The sequence below is a fragment of the Microplitis mediator genome, chromosome 3 (genome assembly GCF_029852145.1).
Source record: "Microplitis mediator isolate UGA2020A chromosome 3, iyMicMedi2.1, whole genome shotgun sequence".
Classification (NCBI taxonomy): domain Eukaryota; kingdom Metazoa; phylum Arthropoda; class Insecta; order Hymenoptera; family Braconidae; genus Microplitis; species Microplitis mediator.
This window is the reverse complement of record NC_079971.1, coordinates 7,601,751-7,615,570: the sequence shown is the minus strand read 5'-3', so window position 1 is coordinate 7,615,570 and position 13,820 is coordinate 7,601,751. Positions and strand designations below refer to the sequence as shown.

Here is a 13,820-nt window from a genome sequence, read left to right as displayed (position 1 = left end):
AAAGTTTTCTATTTATGAAAATTAAAAAAAATTTTAATGTTTACTAAATTTTACCTCTCGAAATTAGTTAATAAATTTATGCATAATTATTATAAAATTTTGTGTGTTAATAATAATTAATATTTAATAAACAATTTAAATCGTATATTTAAAAGATTAAATTACAATGCCGAGTGTTAATAAATCTACTAGGTAAAGTATAACAATTGAAATATAATCCGAATATTAATAACAATAACAGTTTAATAATTAAATAAAAGTATCATGAAGAGAATTTAAAAATTCCGTTATTCGATCACAACTCGAGTTTACTGCCCCGTCTTGTCGTATTAATTTTTTTTATCGTCTTCACTCATATTTATTTTCTTTCCCCACTCATTGTACATTTTATACCTGAAAAATTCTTGCTCTTACAACAAAATATAAGGACAATCTCGACGACGAGAAGCTGTATTAGGAGTATACACAAGTATATACAACAACCTACAGTACTGATTTAGTGTTTAGTTGTAGATGAATCAACATGTGTTCACAACTTTCCAGCAGTATTGCGTGAGCAAGCAATCAGTCAAGCTTAAAGTACTCTTAACTGTCAATAATTAAACTATTATATATAAATAATCATTTTTTTATTCATACATTAAATTTATTAATTATTTATCATCATCAATTTTTATTTACTTTTAAAATCATGAAGCATCAAATAGAAAGTATTACAATTAATACTCAAAACTCAAAGTAAGTTTTTACTTCAACTTCATTTTACATTATTACTTTTATAATTTATTTAAATAATAACTGATAAATTAAATAAAGTTATAACTTTTTAAATTTTTGAAAAAAATTATTTTTACTACGAGCCACTAAATCTAAAATTGCTATCACGTTGATCATTTTTATAATCCATATAAAAAAATTAATGTAATGTAGCGTGTTAATAATAATTACAGTACAATAAATTCAGTACTGGTAACATTTCCAATGAGTAGCACTTGAAAGTGATCTAATGTTGAAGGTCATTATTTTCCTTTGCAATTGTCGAAAAAAAATAATATTGCCCTGATAAAAAATATTTAAATAGTTCATTACTATTTTTATTTACTTGTTCTCTAAACATTAATTATTATAATTTTAAAACAACAAATAAATGACTAAATAAAAAAATTATTTAATAATTTAATTGCCACGTACAGTTGATATAATTCTTTACATAATTGTTTATTAGTCATACAATTATTGCCGGGAAATTTAAATTATTTTCTATAAATAATTAATACTTAATTACGTTAATATTAAATTTAATTAGTAATAAAATAATTGTAAGTTTTGAGGAAACTATAAATACTTTTTATTTTCAATATTAAAAAAATAGTAAAAAAAATATTATGACGGTTTATTTTTACTCCGTATAATTTTTAAAGACTTAACACTCAACATGAACAATAAAATTACTCTTGATAACAATTATTTCTCATTATTCATGAACACATTAATTTTTTTTACTGTTTCGTTGAATTTTTTATGAGAATAAATTATACGTGATTTATAATAGATATAAATGCAACTAAGTATTACCTTGTATTTATCTAAAACATTATTATTATTTTTTTTAAATGTGAATAAATGCAAGTTTTTTTTTCAAATATTAATATTGATAAATATTTTTCAGAGGTTTTTTTTATAAAGTTTATTTTTGACTAATAATCATTTGTTGACTTTAAAAAATTTACGCTAATAAATATATAAATTTAATTTATTTAAAGTATTTTTATCACAGATATGCTAACATTAGTACAATAAATTAATAAATAGTAAACTTGATAAATTTAAAAATAAGTCTATTTAATTAAATTCAACAGTTTTCGTTATTTAAGATAAAATTTTATTATAAGACAATAAGAAAAAAAAATTAATAAAAATAATTATCTTTATTATCAGTTAAGATTTTTATTGAGCAATTCGACATGAAAATTAATTTTTTTCTTAAGGTAAAAAATAATTCTATAAAATCGTTTTTTTTTTTAATATAAAAAAATCTTTCAATGGACCGGATAAAACTTTTTGTTGAAATTTAAAAGTTCAGTTAAATTCCTGTTTCGTGTTACCGTAATATTGAATGAATAAATGTAAATTATTTTTTCCTGGTAATTCAAAAGTCCCGATAACTCGATAAAAATAAATTTTTATTGTTAGAACACAATTGACTAAAAAAAAAAATTCCTTTTGTATTATCACAAATAAAATTAACATTAATTTAATAAAAAATACAATTTCATGTATGTAATTTTTTTTTCAAGTATCACAAGTTTATCAATATTACATAGTTATTATTTAAAAAAAAAAAAAATTTATGAATCGTTTAAAAATCAGCAAGATTTTAATTATTTTAATATTTACAATTTATCATTTTTCATCAAATCGAAAAATAAAATATTTTAAATACATTTTGCACTTAAAATAATAAATCATTATTCAAAATTACGAAATTTGTATCAATAAATATTTTTAAAGGTAACTTGGCCAAGTATCCACGACAAAAATATTAATGAGTCATAATGTCTTAAGCAAAAATAAATTTCTATAAATATTAAGTCATTTTATCGTTGATTAATAAATATTGATATAAAAATACAAAAATTAGGGGAGGAAGGGGCAAAGTTAGCCCCTTAAAATTTTCAAAACTTCAAAAAATATGGGGGCAAAGTGGGCCCCTTAAAATTTTCTATACGCAAATAAATTCGGACGGATAATAAGCTTATCAAAATTTCTTATATAATGAGGGCTGAAATAAACCACCAAAACTGTTCATTAAATATAATTTATTAAGAATGTTAAAGATAATAAAATTACGTTTTAGAGTTATATCGCAACAGACTATTAAAATGATTTTTTTAATTATTATAATACAATTGTTTTATAGTTATTTGCAAATATCACACGTGTAAAGAATAAAAAATATCAAATCCGAAATTTTTTTGAGGGCCCACTTTGCCCCTAATTTTCAATTTTTAAATTTTACTGGAAGCAGCATAATGAAATGAAAATAAGTATCAAGAGTTTAAATAGAAGTAAACGCGTAAAAAAAATTAATGATATTATAATTATCTTCCTTAAGGGGCCCATTTTGCCCCCCTCTACCCTACATTTATTTTCTTATTTATAAAGCGCAAAAAAATTAATAAACATAAATTTTGATGATCATTATTGATTAATAAATATTTTTGTTTATGTTACCAATACTGAATTTATGGTGTAATTATTATAGCGTGTTCTTTTTTATGCAATCATAAAATATTAGTATTGATTGTTAAATTATGCTTCAAAATGGCATGATAATAAGTCGATCCAGAATCTTTCTATGCACAGACAACTCCATAACAATTCTTCACTTAAAATATCTCTAAGGTAAAAGACCTAGTATCTGATCAGGGAACTAGTACTAGATCACTCCATGTGTTTGTATATCAATATTTAGTCAAATTTAGTAAATATTGATATACAAATACATGAGTGATCGGGTACTTGGTCTCTTAACTTATCGCAACATAAAACTATCCTTGAACTCTGATTTACTCCAAAACATCTTCACCCAGAACAATCCCCCTCAGGATTAAACTCTAATCCAAAACTTTTCTAATCAATGACATCTAGAAAATTTCGTTTTTTTAAAATGTTGATTTGTCTCAGAGAACAATAATTTAAAAATTGTCATTTACTTTTTAGTCATATTGATTTCTTTGAGTATGAACCAGAGGATGAGTGAAATTTTTTCATGAGTGTTAAAATTTTATAATTTATTTATTCTATCATTAGATAATTTGCCTTTTTGTGATTTTATTTCTGTATATTTGAGTGTCTAACAGAATTTCAATGATAAAATAGTTGAATTGAATTGCGCGTGCTTGAATTGATTTTTCTACATCAACTAAATCAGTATAAACTCGTCTTCCTACAAAAATGTTGTCTATGAAAACATTAAAAAAATACTCACAATGTGTAAAGTAATTAACAAATAAAAATAAATATAAATAGGTTTAAATAAAAAAAATAATCATAATAATAATAATAGTAATAGATTTAAATGGAATCATCAATAAAAATTGCCGTACTTGATAATAAATTGTCTGTTTGTATTATGGAATGTTGGAAACGATCAAAGGTGAAGTCTACTAACGTTCGTAGAAGACGGATGACTTTGCCAATAGAAATTGAGAGTTCACGAGCAAAATATAACGATGATAATAAAAATATAAATTGTGATATTGATGATTATGACAAAAGTGATGATTATTATTGTTGTTGTAATATGAGTAGTACTTTATTTAATCAACGTAATGACCAAGCAGCTGTACAATTAATTTATTCTGTAGACAGTAAAGATACAAGCGATTTTTTTGTCAATAATAATAATAATACAATGTGAGTGGGGATTCAATTATTTTCTGTGATTGTATTGTAATTCAAATTGATTCAAATAATAAAATATTCCCATCACTTTCTATTATTAACTTTCACTTATTTCTTAATCATATGTTTAAATTATTTATAATAAATAAATAAAAATTACTTACAATTAAAATACGTACGACAAAAACAAAAATAACTTTATTGTTATCACCGTTGAGGTTAGAAAATCTTTTAAATTTAATTTAAAAATAATTATTGTTATTTCTTCTTGCGCTATTTCTTTATTTACTTAATAAATTAATTATTTGGTTAATTAATTAATTACTTGAATGTAAAACTTCTTGATGAATAAAACCAGAGAACTTGACACTTAAATAAATATTTATGACTTGTACTATCACGATGTTATGGTCCAAAGTGTATATATGTTGACTGAAAGTGGAAGATTATCAGATGATTAATAAATTTACTTTTTATTACCAAGTTAACAAAGTAAATAATATATAAAATATAGAAAACAGCTGATAAACTGAACGAATCATATAACAGATTTAGCGCGGGTGATTTGAATTTTTTTTTTTTTCAAAGATTTATTTTAAAATTCAAATAATTACAGATGGAGATCGAGACGTTGGAAAATAATTGCTGGTTCGGTGGTACTTGTTATAATAGTTATAGTAATAGCGGCTGTATTAATTTCTAAGGGAGGTAATAAAATAGATGAAAATAATGACGACGTTGAAAAAGTACCTGATGTTGAAGTACCGCAAAAACCATCGTCGAGTAAACTAAGAAAATTTAAAGGTGGTGGTGCGGTATGTGTTGATGACGCTTACTGTGCAGAGATAGGAAGGTAAATTATAATTATTTTTAACTATTTTATATTTGTAAGCTAATTATGATCAATTGTAGGAGAACATTACTAAGAAATGGTTCAGCAGTTGATGCTGCAATCGCTGCGTCCCTTTGCAATGGTATGGGTAATATGCAGAATATGGGACTTGGTGGTGCATTTGTTATGACAATTTATGATAGAGCGACGAAAAAAGCTTATTATTTAAATGCTCGAGATAGAGCACCTCTGGCAGCTCATGAAGATATGTTTAGAAATAAAGGTGAAAAAGCAACATTCACTGGACCACTTGCTGTGGCAGTGCCTGGAGAAATTGCTGGTTATTGGGCAGCACACCAACGGTTTGGTAAATTACCATGGGCTGATTTATTTACAGATGCTATTGAATTGTGTGAAAAAGGATGGACGCTATCACAAGCTCAGTGGAATGATTTATTTCAAAATCAAGCGAGTATTGAAAATGATCCGACATTGAGGTAAAAATTAATTTTTAATTTATCTTTGTTTGTAGATAGATTAGGATCAACAATTGATGTTCGTTATTTTTTTTCTTTTACAGGTCCTTGTTTGTGAATGAAACGACAAAAAAGTTTAAAACACCAGGGAGTCTTATTAAACCTGACAAACTTTGTGACACATTTAAGGTGATTGCAGAAAAAGGTGCTAATGAATTTTACAATGGAACACTGGGACAAACTCTAGTTGAAGATTTAAAAAAACAAGGTGGGATTTTAACGATGGAAGATTTACGTAATTACACGGCTATATGGCAAGACCCACTGGAAACTGAATTGTCTAATGGAATTAAATTATTTGCATCAAATTTTCCAAGCAGCGGCGCACTGCTTGTATTTGTTATGAATATTTTTGATGAATTTAAATTTACACCAAACAGTATAAATGGTGTTGAAAATACTATTGAAACATATCATAGAATGCTTGAAACTTTTAAATTTGCCTATGCTGTCAGAAGTAAACTGGGCGATCCTGATTACAATGATCTGACAGAGGTATTAATAATACATCAATTAAAATTACCGTTTAGTATCGGTTGAGTCGTTAAATATTGAAAGAATATTTTTTTTATATATATAGTTAACAAAGAATCTAACATCAAGAGATTATGCACGAGCGATAAAGGCCCGAATAAATGACTCAAGAACATGGAATGATGCTGCACACTACGAAGGTGGTACTGGCCTCCTTGAAGATCATGGTACTGCGCAAATATCCGTTTTATCACCATCTGGCGATGCTGTATCAATCACTAGTACTCTCAACACTTTGTAAGCTTTATATCAATAAATCTTGATCGAGGAGTGAATTTAAACTAACTATTATTAATAATCGTTTCAGCTTTGGCAGTGGTTTAGTCAGCGAAAGAACTGGAATTTTGCTCAACAGCGGCATGGATGATTTTTCAATACCTTCTGTAGTCAATTACTTCGGTCTACCTGGTAACAATAAACAGAATGCAATCGAAGCCGGTAAAAGGCCTTTGTCTTCAATGGTGCCATCAGTTCTTGTAGATCATAACGGTGATATTCGTATGGTCATTGGTTCATGTGGTGGTACTAAAATCACTACATCAGCAGCTTTTGTAAATATTTTATACCAAAAAATTATTTAATATTAAATACAAAATTAATTAATAAAGATATTTTTTAGGTGATGGCACGAACTCTGTGGATGAATAATACAATAAAAGAAGCAATTGACGCTCCGAGAATTCATCATCAACTGTTTCCAATGACAGCTGGCTATCAATTTGGTGTATTAAAATCTGTCATTGATGGATTAAAAAAACTTGGCCACGAAACAGCGCGGTACAGAGGTCGAGGCAGCGTCGTGTGTGCTATTGAACAAATAAATGGTACTATTTATGGCAATGCCGATTACAGAAGGGACGGGGATGTCCGTGGTATTGACTGAAATTTTAAATAAAGTTGTTATCTATTTTTCTTTCTATTAAATTCGCCATTCAATTAATTTTTATTAACGTTTTTTATTTAATCAACCCAAGACGTTTTGAAAATAAAAAAAAATTAACTTAATTTATAAATTTAAAATGTTACATATACAAATTTACAAATAAATATGATGATTAATTTGCATACTCATTATCTACACAAAATTATGTAACAAATATATCACTCGAACAGTTTTTTGTAGATACGTTACGAAAGCTAAACCGGATTATTCTCAATAAGTGGATTGAATAAAACTTTTTTCTACATTCTATTCTTTTATAATTTTTTCTTTTTCTTCCAAAATATTTTCAAAGCTCAGAAAGTTACGGAAATTTATAATCAAGTGAGTCAATAATTGTAAACATCCGACTTTAAACTTTACATAAGTTTTAAAGAGAATACTCTAAAATTAATCAAGTGACTTAAATATTAAAACTTGTTTTTTTTTATAATTCGTTTTTTTTTTTACAATTTAAATCAAAATATAAATTTTCTAAAAGTATTTTATATTTTTTTACGTCGTTGAAACTAAAAAAAAAGTTCATTTATAATTAAACTTTCTTTTCAAGAGCCATTATTTTTTGACACGTGATTATTTATTGCTGTTACTAATAACTAATTTCTTATTCAAATTTTTGTTCCTCACTTAAATATTTCTATCATAATTTTATCACAAAGTAGAAAGTGAAATTCTATTTTAAAATCACACTACTTGTCATTAATTTTTAGTTTCAAGTTTTGTAAACAATTTATAAAAGAATATAAGAATTAAAACGCAGTATTATATTATTGTAAGCAAACGTAAACTTAAAGGTAAAAAAAAATATTATCTATAGAGAAATAGCTATCGTTTGACATTGATCATTAATTTTTATATTCGTTTGAGTTAAAAGTAAATATCAAAAGTAAACAGTTTATTTAATTTCAATAAGACGTTGGTTTTTGTTATGTCATCACCGGCTTGAAGCTAATAAATACAAAAAATTATCTTTAAATACTGTATTACCTGGTTTTTCAAATGCAGTATGTCATTTTTGTAAAATCACTTGGCAATTTTTAAAACTCAATCCTAATAAATAAAATATTTATTAATTATGTTGTAATTTATATTATTATCTTTATAGTATTCGTTATTTTATAATAATAAAAATTTTTAATTATATCCCAAGTAACATAGGGATAAATTTTATCTCATAAAAATTTCTTAAAAAAGACCAAGACAAATTTTTTTTTGTATTAAAGCCAAGTTCTTTTTACACCTATAAGACATACAAATATTGGTCCGAGGAGTAATAGAAAATTTGTCTTCTTTCTCCCGTCTTAAAAAAGTCATTTTAATTGACAAGTAGTTCAGATGAGTTTTATAATTACCTGTAATTAACTTTTTGCCACCGTTTGTGTCACGTCTTTTAAGGACATTCTAAGACAGTGCCCCCACTTTTAAAAATATTCAATCTTTCGACTGTCATAGCGGTATTAAAATTTTATTAATTAATTAAAAAAAAATTAAATCATTGATTGAAAAATGGACAGCGTAGTTTCAACTTTGCCAAGATATAGATTTGAAAAAAATTACTTACAGTTGTTATCAATTAAGAGCTAAACGGAATTTTGTAAGTATACTTTAGCCCTCTAAATATGACATTTCGAATTATAATATTGACATGAAGATTTAACTAAAATTTATTTAACAAATTTCGTTTAACTCTTAATTGATAACAATTGATAAGTTATTTATTTTTTTTTAAATTTATATTATATATTATATTATATCTCGGAAAAATTTGTAACGGCGTTGTCCTTTTTTCAATTAATGCTTTAATTTTATTGTTAATTGATTAATAACATTTTAATACGGTTATGACAGTTCAAGAGCATTTAAAATTTTTATCAAGTGGGGAGGGGGTAGTGTCTGAGAATTCCCTTAAGTAGATATTTTTTTTTTTTAAATTTCTGATTGTTTTGTCAAAATTTTGGTGCTTTATCGAAAGGTCAAAAAAACGTCCTCAAAACTCCTATTTATAGATGTCACAAATAAAAGCCAAGTGCGTTGCTTAGGACTGACTTGCTTAAGATAACAAAAATAATACAAACATCAACAAATCGCGATATTAATTTTCATTACTATAAAGTATTGAATATTTACATGTATTGTGATTCAATACACTTTTATTATGAATCAAATTTAAAGTACTTGTTATAAAATTACAATCATTTTTTTTTTTCATAATGTATTGAATTGAAAATTTTGTTCTTATTAATTTTGGATGGTTACAATAGACGCTATTATGGAACACTGGACTATAAAAAAATATTAGATTGTCTACTTTGAGTATTGTTATCTCAAATATTCATTTTTATCTTGATTAAAAGTTTACAAATTCATGTGTAGTAAGCAATATAATCTCTATAAAAAAAAAATAAAATCCTAAATTGGTTTTTAAATAAATAAAAGTTCTTACTTGAGTTTATTATGAGATTTACAGGTTTTATTATAAATAATATCTTGAAGGATATAATTAATAGCAGTTTTATAACAATACTAAATGACTGACGATTGTGAATAAATTGCACTGTAGTTAGTAATTTAATTATAGAAGATCATTAAACTTTGACCGTTTTACATATTTGTATGTAGTGGTGATTCTAACACAAGTATAAATTTATTTGCATAGTTATATCAGCGAATAGATAATAATAATTAATTTATTCATCAATAATAATGAATTTATAAAGTATAAGAACGAGAGAAAATAGAAATAATTGATATAAATTATAAATATTATTGAAGAGTTCGAAGGATTTATAGCAAAATGTTGATTTAAAAAATATTTTGTGTAATTTTCAAGATAATGACTACTAGAGAGAAGGTAATAAAATATTTAATAATTAATTAACTGATATATATTTAAATAAATAATTATTTGAGTGAAAATTTAAATTGTAGATCGAACGTTTTTGACGTTAGAACATAAATTGAACTTTTAAAGACGTAAATGATCATAAAAACGTATTTCAAACGTATACTCAACGTTCGAAAACGTAAATAAAGCTTACGTAATCGTGAATCGTCGATAAAATCTATTAAAACTTGAAAAAATTTTCTAGAAACTAGAAAATAAGAAGTTGTCTAGAATTTTCTAGAGACCTTAAAATAAGTTCTCAGCAGCGGTAAAAAATTTGTGACCTTTGAGAAGATTATTCTCTAGATGGTTTATTTTCTTGTGATTTTTAGAAACTAACAGACTATCTAGAGGCTGAAAGTCAAAAAATCTCCTAGAAGTTTCCAAAAATTTCTTTACAGCTGCTAAGAATTTTTATTTATTGGCATCTGTAGCTTTCATAGGGTAGAGAGGCACCGCTTTTGGCCACTTTAAGACCAGTTTTGGACACTTGAAAAATTTAAGTAAAATAATTAGTAAAAGACGCGATGCCATAATTAAATTTTAAAATATAAACACAGATATTTTCATCACACTATTACTAGGAAATTTTATTTTATACTTTTTCATTAATTAAAATAAAGTATCAAATATCCAAAAATGGAGCAGTGGCCATAAATGGTACCTCTACCCTGTAGTCTGTACACAGAAACAAAAAAAAATACTCTTGCTGAGACATTTTTCTTGAGACAAGAATATATAATATAAAAATATTATTTTATTTAAGTTTAATAATTTTTAGATTTATCCAAACATGTGAAATTTAGTACTTTTCTTCTCTCAAGAAATCCTACTTGTGAAAAGTATATAATTTCTTAAAGAAATCATTTAAAAAAAATTATTGAGTCAACAAAATCTATTCTAAGTGATAGTAATTTTTTCTCTCAGTGTAAGTCTCTAAAAAGCGACACGTTTTCCTACGGCTGCTGAGAACTTTAATTTCTCATTTTCAAGTTTCTAAAAAATTTTTTCAAGTTTGAAAAAATTCTATCTACGATTCGCGATTACGAAAGTCTTATTTACGTTTTCGGACGTCGAATACGTTTGAAATACGATTGTATGATCAAATGATCATTTACGTCTTGAAAAGTTCAATTTACGTTCTTAACTTCAAGTACGATCACTTTACAATTTAAATTTAGAATATTTTAATTATCAATTAAATTGTTTACTAATTACTTTTGTGTTTATTTAGAATATAACAGCTGACAAAATACCATTAAAATTCCTCGCTATTATGATTGTAGTGGCTGCAATAACATCTACATTAATTTTATCTAGTATTGAAACTATAGAAGGTGATGATAAGAACTTCAATTTGAAAATACCTACACCTTTAAATGCAGGTAAATTAAGAGAATTTAAGAGTGGTGCGGTATGCGTTGATGATGCTTACTGTGCAGAGATAGGAAGGTAAATTATAATTATTTTTAACTATTTTATATTTTAAAGCTAGTTATGTTCAATTGCAGGAGAACATTAGCAAGAAATGGTTCAGCAGTTGATGCTGTGATTGCCGCATCACTTTGCAATGGTCTTGGCTTCATGCAGAGCATGGGAATTGGTGGTGGATTTGTTATGACAATTTATGAACGAGCTACGAAAAGAGCTTATTATTTGAATGCTCGAGATCGAGCACCCCTGGCAGCTCATGAAGATATGTTTAGAAATAAAAGTAGAACGGCTTCATTTAAGGGACCACTTGCTGTGACAGTACCTGGAGAAATCGCTGGTTACTGGGCAGCACACCAACGATTTGGTAAATTACCATGGGCTGATTTATTTACAGATGCTATTGAATTGTGTGAAAGAGGATGGACACTATCGCAAATACAACTAAATGATTTATTACAATATGAAGCGAGTATTAGAAATGACCCGACATTAAGGTAAAAATTAATTTTTAATTTATCTTTGTTTGTAGACAGATTAGGATCAATAATTTATAATCGTTATTTTTTTTTTTTTTTTACAGTTCCTTGTTTGTGAATGAAACGACAAAAGAGTTTAAAACACCAGGGAGTCTTATTAAACCTGACAAACTTTGTGACACATTTAAGGTGATTGCAGAAAAAGGTGCTAATGAATTTTACAATGGAACACTGGGACAAACTCTAGTTGAAGATTTAAAAAAACAAGGTGGGATTTTAACGATGGAAGATTTACGTAATTACTCGGCTATATGGCAAGACCCACTGGAAACTGAACTGTCTAATGGAATTAAATTATTTACATCAAATTTTCCAAGCAGCGGCGCACTGCTTGTATTTATTATGAATATTTTTGATGAATTTAAATTTACACCAAACAGTATAAATAGCGATGAAAATACTATTGAAACATATCATAGAATGATTGAGACTTTTAAATTTGCCTATGCTATCAGAAGTAAATTAGGCGATCCTGATTACAATGATCTGACAGAGGTATTAATCATACATCAATTAAAATTACCATTCAGTATCGGCTGAGTCGTTAAATATTGAAATAATATTTTTTTTATATCTATAGTTAACAAAGAATCTAACATCAAGAGATTATGCACGAGCGATAAAGGCCCGAATAAATAACTCAAGAACATGGAATGATGCTGCACACTACGAAGGTGGTACTCAACTTCTTGAAGATCATGGTACTGCTCACTTAGTAGTTTTATCACCTACTGGAGATGCTGTATCAATTACAAGTTCCATTAACGCTCCGTAATATTTACTCTACATCTTTTGCTTTTATTAACAATTTCTTTCACAAAATTACTGGATTTTTATTATAGCTTCGGTAGTTTCCTAGTGGGAGAACAAACAGGAATTTTATTCAACAACGGCATGAATGATTTTTCAATTCCATCAGTTGTAAATTTCTTCGGGCTTCCAGGCTCAAGCAAACAAAATTCAATACAACCTGGGAAAAGACCTTTATCATCAATGGCACCATCAATTTTTGTAAACACAGATGGAAATGTAAAAATGGTAATTGCTGCGTCTGGTGGCACTAGAATTATTTCTTCTTTAGCTTGCGTAAGTTCACCAATCAAAGTTTCAGTAAATACATTAAAATGAAATAAATTTTTAATTAATTATCGATCATTGACGTGATTATTAGGCAATAGCTCGTATTTTATGGATGGGTAATACAATAAAAGAAGCCATCGATGCTTCGAGAATTCATCATCAACTTTTACCAATGACACTCAATTACGAATCTGGCATATCAAAATCCGTGATTGAGGGGTTAAAAGATTTAGGACATGCAGTATCTCAAGATAACTATCAAGCTTACAGTTTCGTAGCTGCTATTTTAAAATCAAACAATTATATCTACGCCAACTCAGATTTTAGACGGAACGGCGACGCATGTGGTATTAATTAACATTAAGCATTAAATTTTGTAACTTTTCCATTAGTTCATTTGTATTGTTTTTACTATAAAAAAAAAAAAAAAAAAAACCAGTTAACTGTAATTTTTAAAGTGTCTCATACTTAATGCTTCTCATTTAAATAGCAATATTACGAAATTCATGACCATATTAGCAAATATCACTATCAACTGTTGATATGTACATATATGTATATATATTCATACACATATATTTTTAATAATGTGCCATCTGGTAAATTAATTTGATTATACTTAATTATTCATTTATTG

The 13,820-nt window shown here is 26.5% G+C and overlaps 3 protein-coding genes across 8 annotated transcripts in view; 2 read left to right on the top strand and 1 right to left on the bottom strand.

Annotated features, from left to right (window-relative positions):
* LOC130665479 (phytanoyl-CoA dioxygenase, peroxisomal-like) overlaps positions 1-4,929 on the bottom strand; it is a 52,448-nt gene extending 47,519 nt beyond the window's left edge. The window contains exon 1 of one of the 2 annotated variants that reach the window (XM_057465900.1): positions 4,572-4,929. The gene's annotated coding sequence lies outside the window, so the exon portion shown is untranslated. The remainder of the gene's footprint in view (positions 1-4,571) is intronic. The other variant, XM_057465898.1, reaches the window with a different exon arrangement.
* Positions 29-7,249, top strand: LOC130665465 (scoloptoxin SSD14-like). Of its 3 annotated transcripts, none has more exons than XM_057465877.1 (7): positions 29-192; positions 5,024-5,260; positions 5,320-5,736; positions 5,820-6,270; positions 6,356-6,546; positions 6,617-6,860; positions 6,929-7,249. In XM_057465877.1, exons 1-7 carry the CDS (start codon positions 167-169, stop codon positions 7,190-7,192), a joined length of 1,830 nt encoding a protein of 609 aa, XP_057321860.1. In that variant the 5' UTR covers positions 29-166; the 3' UTR covers positions 7,193-7,249. The 3 variants fall into 3 exon arrangements, with proteins under 3 accessions (XP_057321860.1, XP_057321859.1, XP_057321858.1); XM_057465876.1 differs by lacking the exon at positions 29-192 and adding an exon at positions 475-738; XM_057465875.1 differs by lacking the exon at positions 29-192 and adding an exon at positions 3,951-4,419.
* Positions 7,250-7,389: 140 nt separating this feature from the next.
* LOC130665468 (scoloptoxin SSD14-like) lies at positions 7,390-13,648 on the top strand. Of its 3 annotated transcripts, XM_057465881.1 has the most exons (8): positions 7,390-7,573; positions 9,906-10,100; positions 11,368-11,518; positions 11,629-12,061; positions 12,148-12,598; positions 12,684-12,874; positions 12,946-13,189; positions 13,275-13,648. In XM_057465881.1, the coding sequence occupies exons 2-8, from the start codon at positions 10,083-10,085 to the stop codon at positions 13,539-13,541; spliced, it is 1,755 nt and encodes a 584-aa protein (XP_057321864.1). In that variant the 5' UTR covers positions 7,390-7,573; positions 9,906-10,082; the 3' UTR covers positions 13,542-13,648. The 3 variants fall into 3 exon arrangements, with proteins under 3 accessions (XP_057321864.1, XP_057321862.1, XP_057321865.1); XM_057465879.1 differs by lacking the exon at positions 7,390-7,573 and having other exon boundaries at positions 9,921-10,100; positions 11,368-11,585; positions 11,645-12,061; XM_057465882.1 differs by lacking the exons at positions 7,390-7,573; positions 9,906-10,100 and having other exon boundaries at positions 11,383-11,518; positions 11,645-12,061.
* Positions 13,649-13,820: the final 172 nt, after the last annotated feature.